General features: G+C 37.3%; 1 protein-coding gene across 1 annotated transcript in view; it reads right to left on the bottom strand.

The window, feature by feature from the left end:
* Positions 1-22961, bottom strand: part of Kcnh8 (potassium voltage-gated channel subfamily H member 8) — a 394585-nt gene that overhangs the window by 236412 nt on the left and 135212 nt on the right. Inside the window, exon 3 of the mRNA XM_042680104.1 lies at positions 9020-9151. Within this exon, the coding sequence (XP_042536038.1) occupies positions 9020-9151 (132 nt within the window). The remainder of the gene's footprint in view (positions 1-9019; positions 9152-22961) is intronic.

Below are 22961 nucleotides of genomic sequence, written 5' to 3'. Positions count from 1 at the left end.
AAGACCAAACTGTTTCACAGAGTGAAACCCTGTCTCGATACATTTTTTTCATCTCCAATTTTTATTTGTTAGAAGTTGCTCCTCTTCACTATTTCCACGTTTTTTGCTTTCCTTGGTACTTTATTTCATTCTATTGCTCACGATTTCTTAATTTTTTTCTTTGCTTTCTTTTCTTTTCTTCCTTCCTTCCTTCCTTCATGTCAGTCCTAGGGCTTGTACTCAGGGCCTGGCCATTGTCCCTGTGCTTTTGTGCTGAAGACTACCACTTTTTCACTTGAGCCACAGTTCAACATTTAGCTTTTTAGTGGTTATTTAAGGTAAGTTTTATGGACTCTCCTGTCAGGGCTGGCTTTGAATAATGATCCTTAAATGTCAGCCTTCTACGTAGTTAGGGTGACAGGCATAAGCCACCAATGCCCAGCTGATTTCTTAGATTCTTAAATATCCTTACACACTCTGTAAAAGTCTCAGGTTATTGCTGGTAATGTTCCTTTTCTTCAAGTGTTTAAAATTACTCTGGAAATCAGTTTGGGAGATTCTTCAAAGATCTAAACATATACTTTATGATCCAGAAATCAAGCATTTATCCAAAAAGTTACAAATCAGCATACAGTATAAGTATTTGCACAACCATTTTCATTGCTGCACTACTCCCCACAGCCAAGTTTTAGAAAGCCCAGATGCCACTCAATGGATGAATGAATCAAGAATACGTGGTACATATATACAATGAAACTTCACTTATCCATTAGGAAGAATGATATTACATCAGTTGCAAAGAAACGGATGGACCTATAAAAATTATGTTAAGTAAGTTAGACCCAGAGAGACAAAGAACATGTTTACTCTCAGATGTAGAAGATAGAGCTAATTCATAAATGTGTAAGTAAACATATGTGGGTTGTATGCAAGTGTTCACAAATGTATACCCTGAAGTATGATATTTGTAGGAGGGAATTCAAATGGTATAATTCCTTAGAAAAATGAACTCATCGTCCAATAAAATGAATACCAGGAAACCACCCTTGAAAAGTGTGTATGGGGGAGAGGGGTAGAGAAAGAGAGGTACAGAGGGAGAGAATGCAGTCATAATATTCAACACATATCCTATGACACTAGGAAAATTCAGGGGAGGGCTTGGGTTGGGAGGGAGGGGAGAACAATGAAAAAGTGAACACCAACTGAGATGCACTGTACTCCTAAACTGAGTTGTTACTGGTAACTCCTTTTGTACAACCAATTAAAAGAATAAAAAATATAATTTTACAAAAGCATCTGAGATCGACTCTAAATAGCCACAGCACTCAGCATACTGCATATCTTGATGCACTGGTACTCTTCTATCACAGGTGCCCTAGGCTAAACTTGAAGAAAATCCAAGAGTACAAGCCAATGGTCCATAAGCAGCATCTATAAGTACTGAATTCCCCCCCCCCCAATATAATCAGTCCTTCTTGCAGCTTTCTAGTTCATTTGTGTTTGTCTCATTCCTCTCATTTGCATAAATCTTAATATAAGTGTCTGCCATGAAATATTAATTCTTGGGCAAAAAAAAAGCATCCAAGCACATTTGTATTTTTTTAAGGACTGAAAGTTGTATTTCTAAAGTATATCAAATTAATGGAGTAACTACTTTAGAGAGTGAACCAATTACATAAATATTTCTAAGACCATTTGCCCTTGCAACTTCTCTATTGTGTATAAGTCAAATTGTTCCTCAAAAATGTGTCAAATGAATGTCTGAAGGATTAAAAAAAAACTCATAGGATTTGGAAGGGCTCTTTGTGAAGACAGCAGGATTGGTTTGATGATGACTTGTGGACATTTTTCTCAGGGTCCCCAAACAAGCTAGCTGGAGTTCAGAGCTCATTTTTACTGAAGCAAAAAGAAGAAACTATACTTGAAATCCAGTGACACTGGGGGCACTCTCTCTTGTTCAGAAACACATAGTGTCCTAGCACCTTTCCTAACAGCTTGCCCCTATGCCCCTGTTTCTGGCACAAAAAGAGTTTGGCTTATCTTTTCTTCTCTTTCTTTTCTTTGTCAGTCTTGGGGCTTGCACTCAGCCTGAGTGCTATCCCTCAGTTTGTTTTCACTCAAAACTAGCACTCTACCACTTTCAGCCACTGTCACTTCTGGTTTTCTGGTGGTTAACTGGAGATAATACGACTCTCCCAGACTATCCAGGCCTCCTGAGTAGCTAGGATTACAGGTGTGAGCCAGCAGCACCAGGCTAGTCTGGCTTTTTAATCCCATCAATGTCCCAAAACATACTGATGAAGTCATCACCACACTAACCCCATATAAACAGACAAGCCCAAAAGGAAAATACACTCCATTCACCCACTGAAACATAAACCTACAGTGTGTCCTGCCGGTCCCAAACATGCCTTGCTACAACTGCCGGGAGATGCATGTTTCTAGAACGGTCCCAGCCTGCCCCAAGTAATGCTGTTGCCATATCTGATCCTCATTTTGAATCGTGTTTAAAATCAGTGTCTAGATGTTGGATACCAGTGGTTCACACCTGTAATCCTAGCTCCTCTGAGACTAAGATCCAAAGGATCCCAGGTTGAGGTTAGCTCAGAAGAGCCCTGTGTCTCCATCTCCAAAGTAATCAATGAAAAGTCAGCCTAGAGGAATGGCTCAAGTGGTAAATATAAGAGCAAGAAAGCCAACCAAGTGGCACAAGGCTGAATTTAAAAACTGATGTCAAAAATTTACATAAATAAATAAATAAATAAATGTCTAGGTGACTCCTGGGTAGAGTGAATATCATGAAAATGTATATCCACACAGAATCAAATTATGTGGCTTTCTATTTCTTTCTTACTTGCATGTTGAACTTATTAGTGCCATATTTGCTTAGTGTTTTATTGAACTGTTCATTCAATTTCAAAAAGTTTTACAAGGTTAAATTAACTCTAAAAAAGGGTTTAAAACATGCTCCATTCTTGTAGTTAACAAAAGTAGGAATTCAACTTAATAAAAATCAGGCTAAAGAAATGGTATCTTTGTATAGTTTTTGTCCAAGGATCACAAAAAACTAGCATAGAGAAAAGAAATCATTGCACAAGTGTCTTCTGATTGGATGCAATGTTTCCTTGCTTCCAATGGAATGACCCAGGAAAACATGTCTTTTACTCTCCGTCCCTATGACCATCTGTGACAACATTTCCCTCTTAAATTATCCTCTGGTCTTTAAAGGCAAAACTCTCTCTCTCTCTCTCTCTCTCTCTCTCTCTCTCTCTCTCTCTCTCTCTCTCTCTCATATACTTCTTTATATACAAATATATAAGTTGGGCTGGGAAGGTGGCTCAGTGGTAGAGTGCTTGCCTTGCATGCATGAGGCCCTGGGTTCGATTCCTCAGCACCACATAAGCAGAAAAAGCAGGAAGTAGAGCTGTGGCTCAAGTGGTTGAGCACTATCCTTGAGCTGAAGAGCTGAGGGACAGCACCCAGACCCAGAGTTCAGGCCGCACGACTGATGGAAGCAACAACAAAAAAACCCCAAATATATAAGTATACATATATGTAAGTATGTAGTAGTTATACAGCATATAGAATATATAGGTATATATATTATATAAGTATATATGTGTATATATAAGTATATAATATATATGTGTGTATATATAATATATATATATGTGTGTGTGTGTGTGTGTGTGTGTGTGTGTGTGTGTGTGTTTGTGTGTATGTGTGCAGTATAGTAAATCCAGTAAAATAAAATACTTTGGATATCTACCTAAGCTCTTCCATTCCAACTTCATAACATATTTGAATAGAAAACTGCATAAATCTCCTGAAGGAATAAGTCTTTTTCCCTGGATAATGTATCTTTTTTTCTTTTTCTAATGTGGATTAATGTTTATTACAACACCTCTCTGATGTGGCAACTGCTCTTTATTGGTATTATATATGCATTACTTCCATTACACAGACAAAAAGAAAACATGCAGAGTATTTCAGCAAGTAGAACATTATTACAATATTCCATGTGGATAATCAAAATGCACAAAATCATCTTAGATTTAATTAATATCTAATCAGTAGCTTTATGCTTTTCCTTCTGACGTGTGTGTGTGTGTGTGTGTGTATTTGTGTGCGCGTGCATGTGCGTGCATGCAAACAGTCTTGGAGCTTGAACTCAGGGATATTGGTGCTGTCCTGAGCTTTTTTGCTCAAGGCCAGTGCTTTAACACTTGATTGACAGTTCCACTTCCAGCTTTTGTGTGAGTGGTTAATTGGAGACAAAAGTCTCAAGGACTGTCCTTCCCAGGCTGGCTTCAAACCTTGATCCTCAGATCTCAGCCTCTAGAGTAGCTAGAATTACAGTCCTCTGTCTTCTGGATAATTATGTATTTTTCACCAAATAACTTCCATTATCTAGTAAAATGTAACCAAATTAATATTCTCAGAAATTAAGTAGGAGAGTCAACTAGAACAAAATGTGAGCCAATCGTGGAGATTGAATTTGAAGGGAAAATGTCAGTCTAGACTAGCAATAAGAACACAAGGAGAGAGCACACAGATTTATTCAGATCAAATCAAGTGAAACACAGCCATGCAATATAGTCATCAGATTGTGCACAGGAGACATCCAGCTTTGATGATAATGGTGTAATTATTTTGTAGCCATATAGCTACCCTTCTATGGAGGACATTATTTATTCATTTGTATATTCATTTAGCTAGCTCTTACCATCAGCCTGTCACACCCTGGGGATATGATCCTCTAAACATGAAAGCAAAGCCTGTACCCTAATAAAGCACAAAAACTTTGATGAAGCAGAGAACAATGAATAGGGATCATCTTTTGAAAAAGTTGTTTCCAAAAGGCATCAATGCTGTGAACCTCCACCAATGAAGTGATGTGCTGTTGGCGGCTGGAGGTGGGTTACTTTAATCTGGGTCATCATGGAAGGTCTTTCTAGGGACTGTAGGTGAGTACAGGACTTTTTCAAATTTGAGTGTGCCTAGGAGCCTCCTGGGGACTTGTTAAACAGTAAATTCTAATGTGGAACTTAAGATTCTGCATTTCTAGCAAATCCCAGGTGATGCTGATATGCCAGGCATCCAGACCATTCTTTAAATCATATGGACCTTAAATAAAATCAAGTACGGTAAAAGAATTGGGTCAATAGCTCTCTTAGGGATACTCCGTCTCAGTGGTAGTCACATATTGGGGATATTACTGGAACGTGAGGAAGTAACTCTGACAGGTGATCATGGCCATTTATAGCTGCAAGAGAGGCTAGGAAATTAAAAAACAAAAACAAAAATGAAAAAACAGAAAATGTAAGAAAAATTAGCTCCTAAATTCCCAGATTCTCTGAGCCAAATGAAATGTACATCTAATATTTAGTAAAACTAATTTATGAATACGATTATCTTTCCTCAAGGCCTTAGTCATAGGGAGAGGCAGGTGTAACATAAAACTTGTCAGTATACTTGATAATGACAACCTGCTGCTGCTTGCCAAAAGTTAGACTACAAAGAAGGTTCTTGATTTTTTTTTCTGCACTGAATATGATAGGACAAGCCACACACCTATCCTTGGAGTTGTCCGGACAAATTGGAAGTGCTTACTGTATAGAAATTGTAATTGGGCCGGGCGCTGGTGGCTCACGCCTGTAATCCTAGCTACTCAGGAGGCTGAGATCTGAGGGTAGTGGTTCAAAGCCAGCCTGGGCAGGAGAGAACGTGAGACTCCTATCTCCAATAAACCACCAGAAAACCGGAAGTGGCGCTGTAGCTCAAGTGGTAGAGTGCTCGCCTTGAGCTGAAAAGCTAAGGGACAGCGCCCAGGCCCAGAGTTCAAGTCCCACGACCGACAAAAAAAAAAAAAAAGAAAAAAAAAGAAATTGTAATTGGGATTTCTCTGTTCTGTGATAACTGATGATATTTTTCCCAACCAATGAATAACCCAGCATCAACCAATGCGGCAAAGCAAATGCAGGGCTCCCTTATAAGAAATCAACAACAATAATAGAATTGAGCCCCATGTCTGGAAAAAAATGACACCTATTATTATATTCAACTGGCTTGAATGAAAAACAAAATTAGCATAATGAGTAAGCCACGGTGGAAAAAAATCTGAAAGGTTAAACACACATACTCAGAGTGGAAAGGAAAGGTACTTTATGCTGTTACATGGGTAATATTCCTTTAACAAAATTAATTACTTAAGCAAGTATTTACTCAGCATCTATTATCTGCAGGTTACAGTAGGAAACACAAAGCAGCATGCCAGCTTCAGTGCCCATAGTGACTTGGGAAAGAAGATGTATAGAAGTTTGAATAGATTGGTAAAAGGAGGGTGAGGTGAGAGAAGCAAATCCCGCTCACTAGACTATACAGAGAAAAGATTTCCATGAGAAAAGATGGGTGACAGGAAAGCTCCAATTGAGGGCAAATTTGATCATGTAGACAGTGAGAAAAAAGGGTGAGAGGTTTATTAGCTAGAACAATCAGGCCAGCTGGCTTGCCCAGACACTGCTAGGAGGTTAAGAGGTGAAATGGTAGTGATACAGTGGGTTGTGAGGAGCTTTAGCAGCTGATTCTTAAATAATTTGAACTTTAAAACCCTTAATGTGAGAAAAGAGTATGCCAGAAAAAGATTCAATTGTGCCTCTTTAATTTTAATAATGCGATGGCCTCAAATGTCAGAAAGTTAATGAAATTTTATTATGGAAGCTGTCTGGTTTTAATTCTCAGCACTGTCTTGAAAAACCTAGCAGTCTGAAAACTGCAGAATCCAATGGGAACATCTCTGTTTCCGTCTGACTTAACTTCTGTACAACTTCTGGCTGTCTCTGTTGACTGATCACTGTTCCTCTCTATCTCTTAATGATTCCTCCTTGTGCTTCTTCCAGAGTTGCTAAGTTCACTTCTCTCTTCTTGAAGCTTGCATAAAGCTGAAGAGCCAACATATGATTGAACCAAAATTTGAGCTACGAGTGTGATAATACAAAGCACACTAACTTCATCCTGACATCTCTAAATGAGAATTCATTACTAGGCAGGAGCTAGGCCGGGAGAATGGTACTCAATTGGTATTTGCTGAATTTAGTCCATCCACAATTCATCCATGTTTTCCCACAATTCATCCATGTTTTCCCAATTTAAATAAAGCTCAACAATTTTGTCTATATAATTAGCTTTATTCAAATTTTGTCTATATAATTAGCTTTTATTCAATTAGTTACAGTTAGTTTTAAATTTTTAATGCCCTCTGCACTTGTTTCATTTAGAAATGATCCCTTTTAAGCCCAGGGAAAGTTTTTCTCAATTTTTTTCCCCTTTAAAAAAAAAACCTGTGGCCGGAAACACTGCCTATTTTATTTTTAAATATATTTAAGTCTTAAGAAAAGAACCCCAAATTGGTAAGATGACTGATACATTTTAATATCAAATTTGAGTCTATGTAATCAACTGATGAGAAGCATAAAAAACAGGATCCCATATCAAATTAACTCGATGAGTAATGATAGGTGTGAATCTGATACAGTATACATATTTTCTTTTTGTAATGGAAGTAATATATGTATCAATCACTATGTGCATGTCTTACACACATACAAGTGAAAATACACAAGAGCAAATACAAAGGGTAGCTTGCATTCTGTGCTAATCTTCCTTGAATGAAATTCATTGATGCAGTCCTGGCTGTATTCCATTGTTTCTCAGCCCTTTCTTTAAACTGTGTTTTTTTCATTTTCAATTATCCAAATCAATATATAAATAAATAATAAAATATTTAAAAAATAGAAACCCATACAGGTCATGTCTTTTAAATAAAGACTGTAGCCTGAGCTTATAGGAAATTACTTTACCTAACACAAACCTTATTTGCACCATTTAGATGAACTTCAGTGATGTCATTTGGGGTAAAGTCAGCTCAGTCCGCCGAGTTTTCAGGTGCTATAATACAATTCTGCTCTGCTTACCCAGTGACATTTTAATGATTTTCAAACACTTAACTTGAAGTTTAAAAAAAATGCCGTGTTAATACCTTTCCTGTGAGATATGCCATCAGTTGGTGAATTTTAAGATGTTTTTTATATTATTAATTAAGGTTAGTAAAAAATAATTGTTTTATAATAAGGATGATTTACAATAGCTACTTTGGCTCTCTGAAAAGCCTATATGCTTTTAGGGGACGGATACAAGGTAGCAATAAGGGAAAAATGATTTTGAGGGTTTAGTATCTTATAGAAATGATGCTTAATTTCACACAAAATAATCATTTGATGAACAGTCTGTTTTATATATATATATGAAATATACTGTTAGATATTATAAAGCACAGGCTCAACATTTAGCAGCAACATTTTATTCTAACAACTATACATAAATAACATTGTGCATTTGGAAGCTTTAAGGTACAATATCTTTAGATAAAAGTTAGTGTGTGTGTGTGTGTGTGTGTGTGTGTGTGTGTGTGTGTGTGTGTGTACACGTGCGCACGTTGGTTCTATGGTTGGGTACTGTCCCTGAGCTTCTTTTGCTTAAGACTAGTACTCAACCACTTAACCACAGCTCCACTCTCTGCTTTTTGGTGGATTTTCCTGCCCAAGCTAGCTTCAAATCCCCATCCTCAGATCTCAGCCTTCTGAGTAGCTAGGACTACAGGTGTAAACCACCAGCCTGGCTCCAGACATGTCTTTTTAATTGCACCATTTTTGCTATCAAGAAATTTTGGTGGCTTAATAAAATGAGTTGGTACAAATCTTTATAGTGTGATAAATTGTTTTCATGCCCTCACTTTAGTAATGTAGGAAAATGAACATCTGCTTCCTGCTAAACATGTCTTGTATTTTCTTACAAAGACAAGAAAGTAAACACATGTGTTTCTCTGTGATTTTGGACTATGTAGCAAATACTGACTTTCACAGTTATGAATATTTATCAGTTGCTGCTATTAAAAGGCAGTTTTTTTCCTCTCCCAAGGTTTTGAGTAAACAATTTCAAAATGTTACCCCATCTGTCAATGTTTTCAGAAAACAGTACAAACCTTCTTTTTTATCTTCTGGAGTAATCTTCACTTTTGTATCTGTTATATCTTTGAAAGAAGCCAGAAAAAGTACCACATCTCCTTTCTCATTCTTTATAGGAACTATATCCAGTAGGCACCAAAATGGAGACCCTGCAATAGAAATAAAAGCATATATCAACCATTGTCTTCAACTTTTTCTATGAAATAATCATTAATAATAGAAAAAGCCCTCAATGATTTTTCTTCTATCCCACAGTTCTTCCATATTAAAAAAAAAAAATCAGGATTTCTTTTTTCCAGTACTGGGGCTGAAACTCAACCTCAGTGCTATCCCTGAGCTTTGTTGCTTATGGTGAGCACTCTACCAGTTTCAGCCACAGCACCACTTCCAGTTTTCTGGTGGTTAATTGGAGATTAGAATCTCATAGACTTTCCTGCTCAGGACGGCTTCAAACCACAATCCTCAGATCTCAACCTCCTGAGTAGCTAGGATTACAGGTGTGAGCCACCAGCACTCAGCTCAGTTTTTCTATTCCGTAAATATCTATCCCATCTGCATATCTCTTGATTCTTAAGTAAAATAATTTCTTGAAAAGAGACCATTTATTTTAAATGAAATGATTTGTGTTGAGATATTTCTGCTTACACCATTCAAATTATATTTCTTCTTTGCTGAAGAAACAATGCACATTATTTAAAAGAGGTTGTTCCAGACATCATAGCATACAGGGTTTTGGGGTGCTTTAGGTGGTTTTTTTTTGGCACTACTGGGATTTGAACTCAGCACCTTGCAAGTTTTAGATTCAAGAGGCTCTTAAATGAAGACACCTATTTTGCCCACATTTGCTAGAAGCTTGAACAATTAAAAAAAATCAATGAACACAGTAGAAGGATGAGAGGGGAGAGAAATAAATCCCATAGGTAGGTGGGGACTAGCAGGAGGGGTATGTGTTGGCAGGGAGGAAACGGTTTATTTCCAGCTATGAAAACAGAACAGGGAGACTTGGGGACGCTGTTTTGTACTGGAGAAGGGCAAACAGTGTGACTGAAGGGGTAAAACTGATTGGAATACAATATAAACAATATGGAGACGTAACAATGGAACCCTCCCCTATGGAATATATAAAGCCAATTAACATACCTTTAAAATAGAAGAAAGGAAAAAGAAAATACCACCTGTGAGGGAGTGTGCATAACCACTTATTCTCATATATACTTGGCTGTTTTGAAATTAACACCTCCTTTACAGTTTGTCAGCATGAAGATTTATTCTTACCATATAACATTGTGCATCACTATGAATGGGCGATTTAATTATTCACACCCAAATGGATGAACATTGCTAACATAATGTTGAGCAAAAGTAGCCAAACACTGAGAGTAGAATGAAATATGCATTCACTTATATAAACTGCAAAAGCAGGCACAACTAATCTCTAGTGTTGAAAGTCAGATTAGTGTTTGCCTTTGAGGAAAGGGTAATGGAAGAACTTTGAGATGCTGTACAGGTTTCATCCTATGGTCTTCATGCTATTTACATTCAGATTTTGAAAAAATATCTACCTTTTCTATATGGATATTATATTTTAAAGAGCAATAAGCAAATTAAATTCAATTTTTGGAAAAAAAACATGAGGAATATTAAGACCCATATTTTAAAAATATAGTCATCAAAGGGTCTTACATGAGGCTTATTGGAGTCAATATTTTTATCTATTACAAAATAAATATTTTTAAAATGTATGACATTTCCTTCACTGCATTATTTACTAGCAGGCCTTCTGGATAGAAATGTTGGAAGTTATGTAACAGTCATTTTAACTCAAAATTAAACTACTAATCTGTTCTTATACAGCTCATTAATTTTCCAATGAGGATAAAGAGTTCAATGCTATGAAGTACTTTTCTTATTTGTAATTATATATGTGTGTTTGTGTAATATGTTAATTGAACAAACTGTCATTGTGATATTTCTATATATGCATATAATATACCTTGATCACATTCACTCCATGTTATTCTTTCTTAATCCCTTTATCACAATTCTTAATGTTTCATTATTCTATTTTCATACATGAATATGATGGTACTTCAATCATGCTCACATACATTTCCTTCTTATTTGGGAATTAACTTCAAAGTCAAGGTGGAAGACAAAAATAAAGTAAAAAATGTTTTTAATTTTTTTTTTGGGGGGGGGGTCCAGTCATGAGGCCTGAACTCTGGGCCTGGGCGCTGTCCCTCAGCTCTTCAGCTCAAGGCTAGCGCTCTACCACTTGAGCCACAGCGCCACTTCCGGCTTTTTTTTTCTTTTTGCTTATGTGGTGCTGGGGAATCGAACCCAGGGCCTCATGCATGCAAGGCAAGCGCTCTACCACTGAGCCACCTTCCTCGCCCTGTTTTTGCTATTTTAACTTGTGTTATATATACTGTATTTGAATCATAACTTCCAGTACAGGTGACATATCCCAGGTGTGAAGTCTGCTGTTTCTCCTTTATGCAATTGAGTACTGCATACAGCACCTGATTTCTATTTAGAAGCCATTTGTAAGGAGCATAGTATTTTATTTAAGCTGTTATATTTTGAGACATGTGGATGACTTCACACACAATGGACATGTCTATGGTGTGTTGCTATCATAATCCATCCTGGATTATCCTAAGTATCATGACGTATGCATGGAACATAACATACCTACATAGTGAAGGATGCCTGCTTATGCACATGGTTTGAGATATGATTTCCTCCTTACTCTTTTGTCTCAGAACTGTTTTTTCCTCTTTCATTAATCGACTCTGAATTCTACAACATCAAACAAGCCACGTGACAGTGGGGAAGCCAATTATGCTGTTTGGAGCTTGGTTTCCACCATTATAACATTCTCATATCCATATCTAGAGGTGGATTTGGTAACCAAAACAAGTTGATAGAACAAACCAGTTCTTCTGAATATCCAGGAACCTCATGAAAGAGCCTTATCTCTGATTAACCACTGCTCTCCCCGCCATCATCCTAAATTTTACCTCTGACCACCTTATCAAATTGGGATTTTTTTCATTAATGCTATTGCTATGGCAAAAAAAAAAAAAAAAAAAAACCAAAAGCAATCAGGTCAAACTAAACTAACAATCAGATCCTATAGAAGTAACAGAGGAGGATACGGGGAATGGCATAAATCTAGCATTTCGTTCACATTTTTAGTGCATCTGGTGGCCAATTACCTTGGGAAAATGTCACCAAATCATTACAGAGTCTATTATTTTTTCCTGAAAGTCCCTCTTACCTACGCTGTCAGACAAGCATCATTACTGTCTTGCGGAGCCAAGTGCACCAAGGTATTTTGCAAGAAAGGAAAAGTACAAAATGATGTGAAAGCTAAGGAAATAGCAACCAACCTGGAAATATGCTCTGATCAGCTCCTTATGCACAGCCATCATTTCACATTATGTTCTGAGAGAGCTGAAAGTTTACTTTGAAAATTGTCTTTTAAATTAGGAGATGTGATCTTTGACATTTTGTAAATTCAGTAAGACTTCATTAATGTGGGTCTCTTTATTCACAATTTATAATGATTTGGCATAAACTAAGACCATGTCTATCTTTATAGGTCCTACATGACTAAAAGCATTCAAGTTTTTAGCAAAACTTCAACTTTCTATTTGTGATAAGTACATGTGACCCTCGTTTTAAAAATTATGACCGTATAAGAAACATATAGAACTACTTATTTTCTACCCTTTCCTCACTCCCTTCTTTCCCTCTCCCCTTTTCCTTCCACTTCCCCTTCCCTTCTTTCTCCCTATCCTTCCTTCCTTCCTCCTTTTTCTTCTTCCTTTCCCTCCTCCCTTTCCTCTTTCTTCTCCTGCACTTCCCTTTCCTCCTCCTCTCCTTCCCTTCTTTCCCTCCTTCCTTCTCTCTCTTCCTTCCATCCTTCCCTCCTTCCCTTCCTCCCTCCCTTCCTTTTCTTCTTTCCTCCCTTCCTCTCTTCCTCCCTTCTTTCCCTTCTATCTTTCCTTCTGCTGCTGTTACAGATTTATCCACATCAAATGCCTTGACAAATTTTGAGTACCTCTAAAAGTTGGAAAGTAAAGCATATTGCAGTTGTAGCTCTTCTAGGGAGAATAAATAACCAAAAGCTCCCAACACAAGATCATTCACACTTAGCTAGATCATTTGTCCTATCTTTTACTTTCCTAAATCTCTCCAAGAAGGCTTCCACACTAGCTATTGGACAATATCTCCAATCTTGGAAAAATCTAATTATTCAAAGCTACTCAACAGGGTATGGCTTTTCTTCATTTACTTAATGGCACAAAGGTGACCAACTTCAGTCAAGAGTAATTCAATCCCAGTGTAATAAACCTCTAATAGACTTTTCATGGAATTTGCACAGTCCTTCAACCTTGAATAAAGAGATGTGAGTGATTCTTAAGAGAAGGGTTACAGAGCAGAAATCTTGTGTCAGATTTAAGTCCTCTGTATATAGCAACAGTAATCATCATGTAGGTCTGGGAGCGCCAAAACAAAGACCTTCCAGTATTTAGGTTAATAACACCTTTAATTTCCAAGGATAAATACAATTGATGGAGAAAAATAAAACCACATAGGGTTTTTACCATACATGGTAAAGTGTACTTGAGGAGTCAAATAAATAGTTACAAAGGAACTTAAACTAGTGGAAGGTTCCACAATCCATTTTGTATTTGTCAGAAGGCAGGGATTAATAATAAGGTGTCTACTGTGACTATCAGGTCTACTAACTCAATACAAGCAGGTACTGACATGAAGAATGCTGAGGTTGAGGGGTCTTATTCTCTACAATGAATGCAGTATCATGACAGGTGTCTTCTTTTTCTCAAAACACCATATCACCAATTGTTTATTATCCTCAACAAGATCTGGAATGCATGTCATTTTTTTTTATTATCTTTAAGTGGTTGTACAAAGGAGTTGTCATTCCACAAAGCAGTTTATCAATGCCACGCATCTTGATCACTGTCATACCTTGGCAGGACCTCTTGTTTGTTTTTGAAATTTTGGCAACTACAAATGGAATGCCTTCATTGTTAGCAGCATTGTGCCATATGACCTAACCATTATCAGATGTTTCTCATGTTTCACAGGAAGTCTAATGGATTCTGTTCTCACTGGTGTTACTTCTGCAATGATGTCAAGAGAAGCTGGCCAACTTTAGATATTAGTCCAAGAATGCATGTTGGGGACGAAGTGGGAAAGGGATTCAGATGTGTGAACAAAGTCACTGTCAGTGGCAGTGGCAGCTGGGTGACAGGACACCTGCATTGGAAGCGGAAAGGAGTGTGGGCATTGCTAGGAGTCCCCACGCTGGCCCTCACGGTTCTCTATCACACTTCCTGAAGCTGCGTCCTGGTTTCTAGTACTTCTTATTTTCCAAAATTTTTCTCCTGCTTCTAGTCTTCTTGCCATGTTGCTTCCAATAAATTTTGAATCTATAGGGTCCTGATTAAAATCACCCAATATCTTTTAATGCTTGTGTAAATTATTAGTATGACATTCCAGCCTCTTTTCAGCCTGAGGGGTTCTGTGTCCAATAGACGACAAGAGAAAACAAGGGCTGGATAGATAAAGGAAGCATTACATTACAAACCAGGGGAAGGTTCCAGAGCTACAATGGAGATTCTAGTATACATATATATAATACATATACAATATATAATATGTGTATATATTGTTGTAAAGGTGAGGTACAATGGGGTTAGTTACATAAACTGGGTAGTGAGTACATTTCTTTTTGAACAATGTCACCCCTCCCCTCACTCTTGCAGTTTTTCTCTCTCATTCCCACCCATAAGTTATATAGTTCATTTTCAACAGTGTCCAGTGAGTACCACTGCTGCATCTGCACCTTTTCCTCACCCTTTCTGTGCCCCATTTTACCCTTCCCAAAACAGATAAACTCACAAATAAGTCAAAAGCTATAGAAAACAAAAACAGCAACAAAGAATAAAACAACTCATTTCCATTTCTTGGAGTTCATTTTGATTACTATTTATTATGATCATATACACATAGCTTCTGAGTCTTTGTGATTCTCTCTCACTGTGTAAATGTCTAGAGAGCTGTATAATTTATTATGTCCTGGTATATTTTTATCTTTTACCACATTCTAACTATCACAAAATGAGGGAAGCCATGAAGCCTGTATTTCTTTGAGTCTGGCTTAGTTTGCTTTAACTAATGAAGATTCTTGTATCTTCACTGGTATCCTCTGCTAAGGATGATATTAATGATTCTCTACTAAAGTATCAGATAGAGGATTCATTGTTCTGTTATGAACACCTCTCTGTGGACTTGTTTAATATAGTCTATACAGGTTGTAAGCTTTTTCTCAGTACACATTAATTTGACTTTCAGTGGAAACCCTTCCTCTAAATGCCCCCAGGACACCAATGGACCAAAATGAATGGGAACCCCAGCTTTTCTGTAGCAGGGTTGGGTAGAATGGCTTAGACAAGAGATGAACTGGAGCTGAACGAGCTGGAGATCTTTGAGAACAAGACAGAGGCTACGAATAACCTTCATTTCAATGTTGAATGGAAAACAAGGGCCTCAGAAAGCAGTGTGTTTGAAATTTCTTTCTGTGAAAATAAAAATGGAGCTAGGATGAAGCACAGTGGTAGAAAATTGGCTGGCATGCACAAAGCTCTAGTTTGAACCTCAGAACAACAACAACAAAGGAACAGCAGAATACATATAAAATATTAATATTGATTGAATGTGCAATTGTAATTCATTCTCATTTCTTTCCAAACATCTCTACGTTTAGATTTTTTTCAAATATATGTAAAGAATATAAGTGAAATTCTAATAAGTCTAGAGATTTGAGATTAAAGTGGTTTAATTGGAATTGATTCAAGATTGGCACAACAAGAGGTCCTATTTCTGGAGAGATCACTATTTAAGACATTAGCCATGATTTAAAAGAGAACTTCAAACATAGTCCACTTTAATCATTGTTAAAAGTTTTATGTTAAAAAGAAAAAGATTTATATGGTCTGAGAGAAACCAGAGTACTGTTGGTAGGAGTGTAAAATTGTTCAACCACTCTGGAAAGCAGTATGGAGGTCCCTCCAAAGACTAAACATAAAGCTCCCCTATGACCCAGCAATCACACTTCTGGGCATTCACTCAAATGACCACAAACAAGGCCATACTAAAGCTACTAGCACAACCATATTCACTGCAGCATTATTTACCATCGCTAAGATATAGAACGAACCCAGATGCCCCTCAGATGAATGGATCGAGAATATGTGCATATATACACAATGCAATTCTATGCTTCCAACAGAAAGACTGACATCATCCCACTGGTAAGGAAATGTAAAGACTTGGAAAAAATCATATTAAGTGAAGTAAGCCCGATCCAAAGAAACAGACTCCATGGTTCCGCTCATTTGTAATAATTAGTATGTCTACAATAGTCCTAGAAGAGGATCACAATAGCTCAATAGCTATGTACATATGATCACATAAGATGATGCTAAGCGAAATGAACTCCAAGATACGGAAACTAGAGGTTTTTCTTTGTTGTTGTTGTTTTTAAGTGTACTACGTGAAGTTATTTCTTTTTTCTTTCTGTTTTTTCTTTTTTGTTCCCCTTTGGTTTATCCTTTATTGTGACTGTATTTGATTTTGGTACCCTGTGTATTGTATAAGCATTTATCTGAAATAGAGAAGGGAAGAGGAACAACAAAATGGTGAGACAAAGGACAAAAGGTGAACCATGCAATAGTGATGCTCAAAAGACAATATGTGGGAAATGAACTTTACAACTTGTGGGGAGGCACTGGGCGGGGTGCGGAGGGGAGCAAAAGTGGGAGAATAATGAGGAAGGGGATAACAAGGTTTGAGAAGAAATGTACTCTCTACCTTACATATGTAACTCTAACCTCTCTGTACTTCACCTAAATAATAAATTAAATTTAAAAAGAAGTATTAGGTTAAGTCAGAATATCTCTAAAAAGTGATCAGAGAAGGAGGAAAGGAAGAAGGGACGAAAGGAAAAAAAAATCAAATGATACCGAACTGATTTGTATGAAAGAAGGTTTCTCTTTCTGTTTGCTCTAAGTTTACTTTCTTTAAAAAAAAGAATATATGGGCTGGGAAGATGGCTCAGTGGTAGAGTGCTTGCCTTGCATGCATGAGGTCAGAAAAGGCCAGAAGTAGCACTGTAGCTCAAGTGGTAGAGCACTAGCCTTGAGCTGAAAAACTGAAGGACAGCACCCAGGCCCAGAGTTCAGGCCCCATGACAGACAAAAAAAAAAAAAAAGAATACATTAGGGCTGGTAATGTGGCTTAGTGACAGAGTGCTTGCCTAGTATGCATGCTTCTAGAATGTAGTCAATTTGGTTCATATACAAGGAGAATTCTTGCCTATCATTAAAAGGATTGCCGATGGAAATACAGAACCAGCTGGGATTAGCTTAGAGTAGAAAGCTGAAAAATTAAGTGTTGCTCAATAATCAATCCAGAAGAAGAGCTCACGCAATATAGGACACAGAGAATTGTTGGTAAGAGCTGTCATTAGCTAAGCATCTACTATGTGATCTATACTATGTATCATATCTAAACTCACCACTGGTCAGTTATGACCCACACTTGGAAACATACTTAAGAGTTGTAGAAATTGAACTATGTATCAATTTTTTTTTCAGGTTTAACAGCCAGCCAATGTCAAAGACTAGAATTTACACACAAGTATGAGTTTGATTTTCTAATTTATTTTACTATAATAGTTTGGGAATGACACTATTCTGTGAACAATTGAGTTTCATTTTCATTCATTCTCTTTTCTTACAGGGCTTTAAAATTTTTCCTGTTGTAAAAGAAAAAGTGGGAAAAAGGGTGAGTTAATGCAGCAGTGATATTCGCCAGACACTCTGAACGTTACAACTTGTCGGGGGAGGAAGGGTGGGATGATGAGGGTGGGGATGGCATTGTTCCAAAAGAAATGTACGCAGTATCTGAAGTATGTAACTGTAACCCCTCTGTACATCACCCTTACAATAAAAAAGAAGAGGAAAGAGAAAAGGTGAAGAAGGGTCTTTGGATAATCCACAAATCTCACTTTCAGCCCCCGAAAGAGTATAACCTCTTTTTGAAATGAAAGTTCACTATTTCAGTTTAGGACTGGAACTTACACTGTGTTAAGGTACTTGTGCTTTTCAATTTTAGAATTTGTTTGTGTATCCAATGGTCAACTAGAATTAGAAAAACACTAGTGGTGACTTCCATCTCCAGATAAGAAAGAGGGAGTATAGGAATACAAACATCATGATTATAGTCTCCAAGTATAGGTGCGTCTTTTGACAACATTCATGGGCTTGAGCAGTAACCAAGCTTCTGCTTTATTCTTTTAGGAAGCTCCTGAAATTGTGTTTGGTGTACCCTGGCAGCTCTGTGTAGGGCCCACAGAAACATCTCTTAACCTCATGACTAAGACTGGAAATAATAAATGGCCTTGGGTCTTCATCAAGGTCTGAACTATGGGCAGAAGTGATTGATAATTGTGAAAGACCAGAAAAAAACAGGTCTAATTTGGCAGGTTGGTGGTTTCATGATTGCTACTTCTGTCTGAAGATAGGCACTAAAATTAACTCATTTCCCTTGATACTTGATTTTAAGAAAACAATTTAAGATTTCATCAAACTAGTGGTTGTTCCATGAAAAAGACCTTGATTTAAATGAGAATCTGAGGACTACATTAACCCTCTTCGATTGCACAAGGCTTTAGTTAAAGGAATCTATAGCCTTTTTTAGGGCAATGGTAACAATTGTTGGTACTAATAAACACTTGTATTGCCTACATGAACTCAGCATGGTGTCTGGAACCAGCATTCTGGGAAAACCTAGTTTAGGACCCAAATGAAAATATTTTTATGACAAGAAATTGGACAGAAAGATGTTAATATATTCATCAGGGAAACCATTGTTCTGCTTGTTTGGGTATGTAAGTAAATAAAATAGAACAGAGCTTTGCGTATGCCCTGAAAGAACTTACTTCTTGAGTCACAACCCTAGTCCAAAATGAAAGTAGATTGCCTGTTTAGCAAGCACAAGGTCCTGAGTTCAAACCCCAGTACTCCCAGCCCCCCCAAAAAAAAAACCAACACAAAACAAAATTAAAATAGCAACAACACTACATTCTCTTTTAAAGAGAAAATAACAAACTATACCTGTGACAGATAAGTCCAAAGATCTTAAAATGCTACAGAAAAATGAAAAATAAAGGAGAGAGTAATAGGAACCATTATAACCCAAGGACTACATCTGCAAACATGAAGATAGAATAAGAAACCCATTATTTTTAGAAAAGAGGTGGGGATAAGAAGAAAGTGCTAAGATACATTCCAGATACATTATTTGTTTTTATGGAACCATCCCAAGAAAAATCTCTCTGATATCTCTGTATACTTAATACATTCTAATAAAAAGAAAGAGTAGTAGAGCAGGATGAGTATATAAGAAGAAAAGGTAGGACTTCATGACAATTCTCAAATTGTTTATGAAAGTGTTCTTAATATTGCTTCTGAATATTGATGAGTTACCAGTGTACTATTTCAGGCCCATTTAGATATAAACCATGAGAAGACTAGGATGAAGGTTTGAGATCAAAAAAGGAGAGCAGCAAGAAATGTTGGACCAAGTGCTTTGAGTCACAGAGCAGATCTCAGTTGAGCAAGGCCATCAGGAGACATTGGGCTGAGGAACAGGGTTGACCTTACATGCATCATTCATTCATTGACTGGAAGTATTCCATGGCAAGTTTGGCTCTGTGCCAACAGAGTGAGGTGTTTTATAACATAGCAATTGTGACTACCAGCCAACTATCTTCCTATAAATGGATGGATGAGTGGTACCTTCTCATGGTTGCCTCTCTGGTATAGACAAGAACTCATTTTTCTCAGAGTACCATCCATGACTTCTTTTTCTATCATACCTCCAAATGATTAGGGACCAAACCTCTCCTCTGTATGTGGCCTTCAAGGAACCATCCATCCCACCTGACGCTCTGACTAAAACTTCAGGGCAAATAAGCCACGCTAGATGAATGAGTTTTTTCCTTACTAGATCATCAAAGGAAGAGAAATTTTTACCGTTGTTCCTGCTATCTAGACCTCACACAAAAAAAGCCTTCTTGCCTTTTTCATTACTTTCTTTGCTTCTGTAAGTTATATGATCATATGTTCTCAATAAATTATTATTTTGCCTAATAATCAGAATCAATTTATGTTGCTAACAAAGAATCCCAACTAACAGTGTTATATTTAGAAATAGAGACTCAAGATGTACTGGGGAAAATACAGAGCCAAGATGCCATTTTATGTGGTCAAGTCCTGGACTTTTCCATCTGAGTATCCTCATCTGTTATTTTTATATTTCCAACATACTTACATACTGGATATAAAGCTACTTTTCATGGTTAAGAGATTTTAAAAGGTTAGGATTAAGATCTGTGAAGTTGTTCATATATTTTTAAAAAGCTGCATAAAGGAATTTGGCTGCATAGATAATGTTTTGATTCTTTTTTTTTTTTTGGTTGGTTGTGGGGCTCGAAGTCAGGGCCTGAACACTGTCCCTGAGCATTTTGCTCAATGCTAGCACTCTACCACTTTGAATCACAGCACCACTTCCAGTTTTCTAGTGGTTAATTCGAGATAAGAATCTCATGGACTTTCCTGCCTAGGCTGGCTTTGAACCTCAATCCTTGGATCTCAGCCTCCTGAGTAGCTAGGATTACCAGGTGTGAGCCACTGGCACCCAGCAACATTTTGATTATTTCACTATGAAAATTATCAGGTACAACTCTGACTCAGTACTAACATTTGTGAAAGCAGTGGGGTAGGACAAGAATTTATTATAATAGATTATGTCTTTATGTATGAGATAGTTTATAATTTTAGTGAAGGAAACACATATCACACAAACACTTTGAAAAATAGAGAATTTAGCATTTCCTTGAAAAGTTCATTTAATATTAAATTGAAACTGGCAAGGTCACTTTACTTTGCTGGAGCTAGAAAAAGTCTTAGAGATGATGAGATGGAATTCTTTAGAGTAAAGAAGAAAAGCCTGAGTTTAGAGTAGTTCAGTAAGCTGTATGGATCAGAGATTAATTACTGGATGATTTGGGATGAGGTCGTTTTCCTATAACTCAGGTTCATGAGTAGTCTGCTATATTTCTTCAGATATTAAAAACAAGTAATAAAGGAATTATTATGAAAGTATGACCAAGACTTGATATTTTAAAAGAAGTGATATTTTCATGTAATGTTGATATTACTGGTAAAAAAAAAAAAAAAAAGTTAAAATGTGTAACAAATGCAGCATCAATCAAGTCCTTTTTTTTTTTTTCCAGTCGTGGGGCCTGAACTCTGGGTCTGGGTGCTGTCCCTCAGCTCTTCAGCTCAAGGCTAGTGCTCTACCACTTGAGCCACAGTGCCACTTCTGGCTTTTTCTGCTTATGTGGTGCTGAGGAATCAAACCTAGGGCCTCAGGCATGAAAAGCAAGCACTCTATCACTGAGACACCTTCCAGCTCAAGTCCTATTTTTTTAGGCAATTAGGTTTAAAATTAGATTCTGTGCTTAAAAGACTGGGAAAACACAATTTTACAGTCATGGAAAGTATGTCCTCTAATAGATACACTGATATGAGAATTAGCAATAAAGAACTTTGAATTAAAAAGGATAAAGAATATCATATATTTTTAGCACACAAATCTGTGATTATAGTTTTATGTGGCAATTTAGCACTTTCCAAGAACATATAGTCAGCAAACATACCGAGCATCATGCAAACTCAACTTTCAATACAGACTTGAGAATGCTGTGCCAGATTGCTCTGAGTCATAACTTGGCAGACATGGGAGGCAACATTCCACAACTTACTGTCTCTCCTCCAAAATGCAGCGGACACCTGCACCTGCCAGAACTCGTGGCTAAACTCTAGTTCCTAAGTAAGCACTGCTAGACCCAGATTACTGAGGTGAGCTATTAGTTCTAACCAGCTCCTCTTCAGATTACTTCTCAGACACCTGTCCTCAAGCAGACATCATTTTGAGACAAATTTTTCTCATTAGCTCCCATATGATTAAAGGAACAAGAAGACAGCCTGGCCCTGATGGCTCACACCTGCAATCCTAGATACTCAGGAAGCTGAGATCTCAGCATCAAGGTTTGAAGCCAGCCAAGGCAAAAAAGTCTGAAAGACCCTTATCTTCAATTAACCACAAAGAATCCAGAAGTGGAGCTGTGGCTCAAATGGTAGAACACTAGCCTTGAGCCCAAAAGCCAAGAGACAGCACCCAGGCCCTGAGTTCAAGCCCTAGGACTGGTGGTTGGGGGAAGAGAACATATTAAATCTGTATGTATGTGCACTTAACACACAAAAGAATTCTTAACCGTAAAGGCTCCATTTGGATAGTCAACCTAACAGATTGGGTTATTTAACTTCAGAGGTTAGCAAACATTTTATAACAAACCAGAGAGTCAATATTTTGGGACATAAAGTTTATGTGGTATTTGTCTCAGCTACTCAGCTCTGCCATTATACTGCTAAAACAGTGATAGACAATACAGAAGCAAGTGAGCATGGCAGTTGTCCAATAAATTTTCATTTACTAAAACAGACATCCTGACAGAAACAGGCCATAATGTGCCACTCCTGATGTAGAAATCTCCAGATTATTGTACACTATGGGTCAGTTCTTGATTTCTGGTGTTTGAGACCACCAAGAATACTTAAATACAATTTTGGTAGTATTTACGAAGCACTGTTTGTTGGTACAAGAAGCATATAGCCTTTTTACAGACCAAAAATGGTGCCTTGTAAAAGACAAGTAAGACAAATTATTTTCTCAAATAAAGGCTATGTTTTTCCTTTCCCATTTGATGATGAGAATATATTTAACTATCAA

This window comes from Dipodomys spectabilis, unplaced genomic scaffold (genome assembly GCF_019054845.1).
Source record: "Dipodomys spectabilis isolate Male_0828 unplaced genomic scaffold, ASM1905484v1 ptg000054l, whole genome shotgun sequence".
In the NCBI taxonomy this organism is placed as follows: Eukaryota; Metazoa; Chordata; class Mammalia; order Rodentia; family Heteromyidae; genus Dipodomys; species Dipodomys spectabilis.
This window is presented reverse-complemented; position numbering and strand designations above follow the sequence as displayed.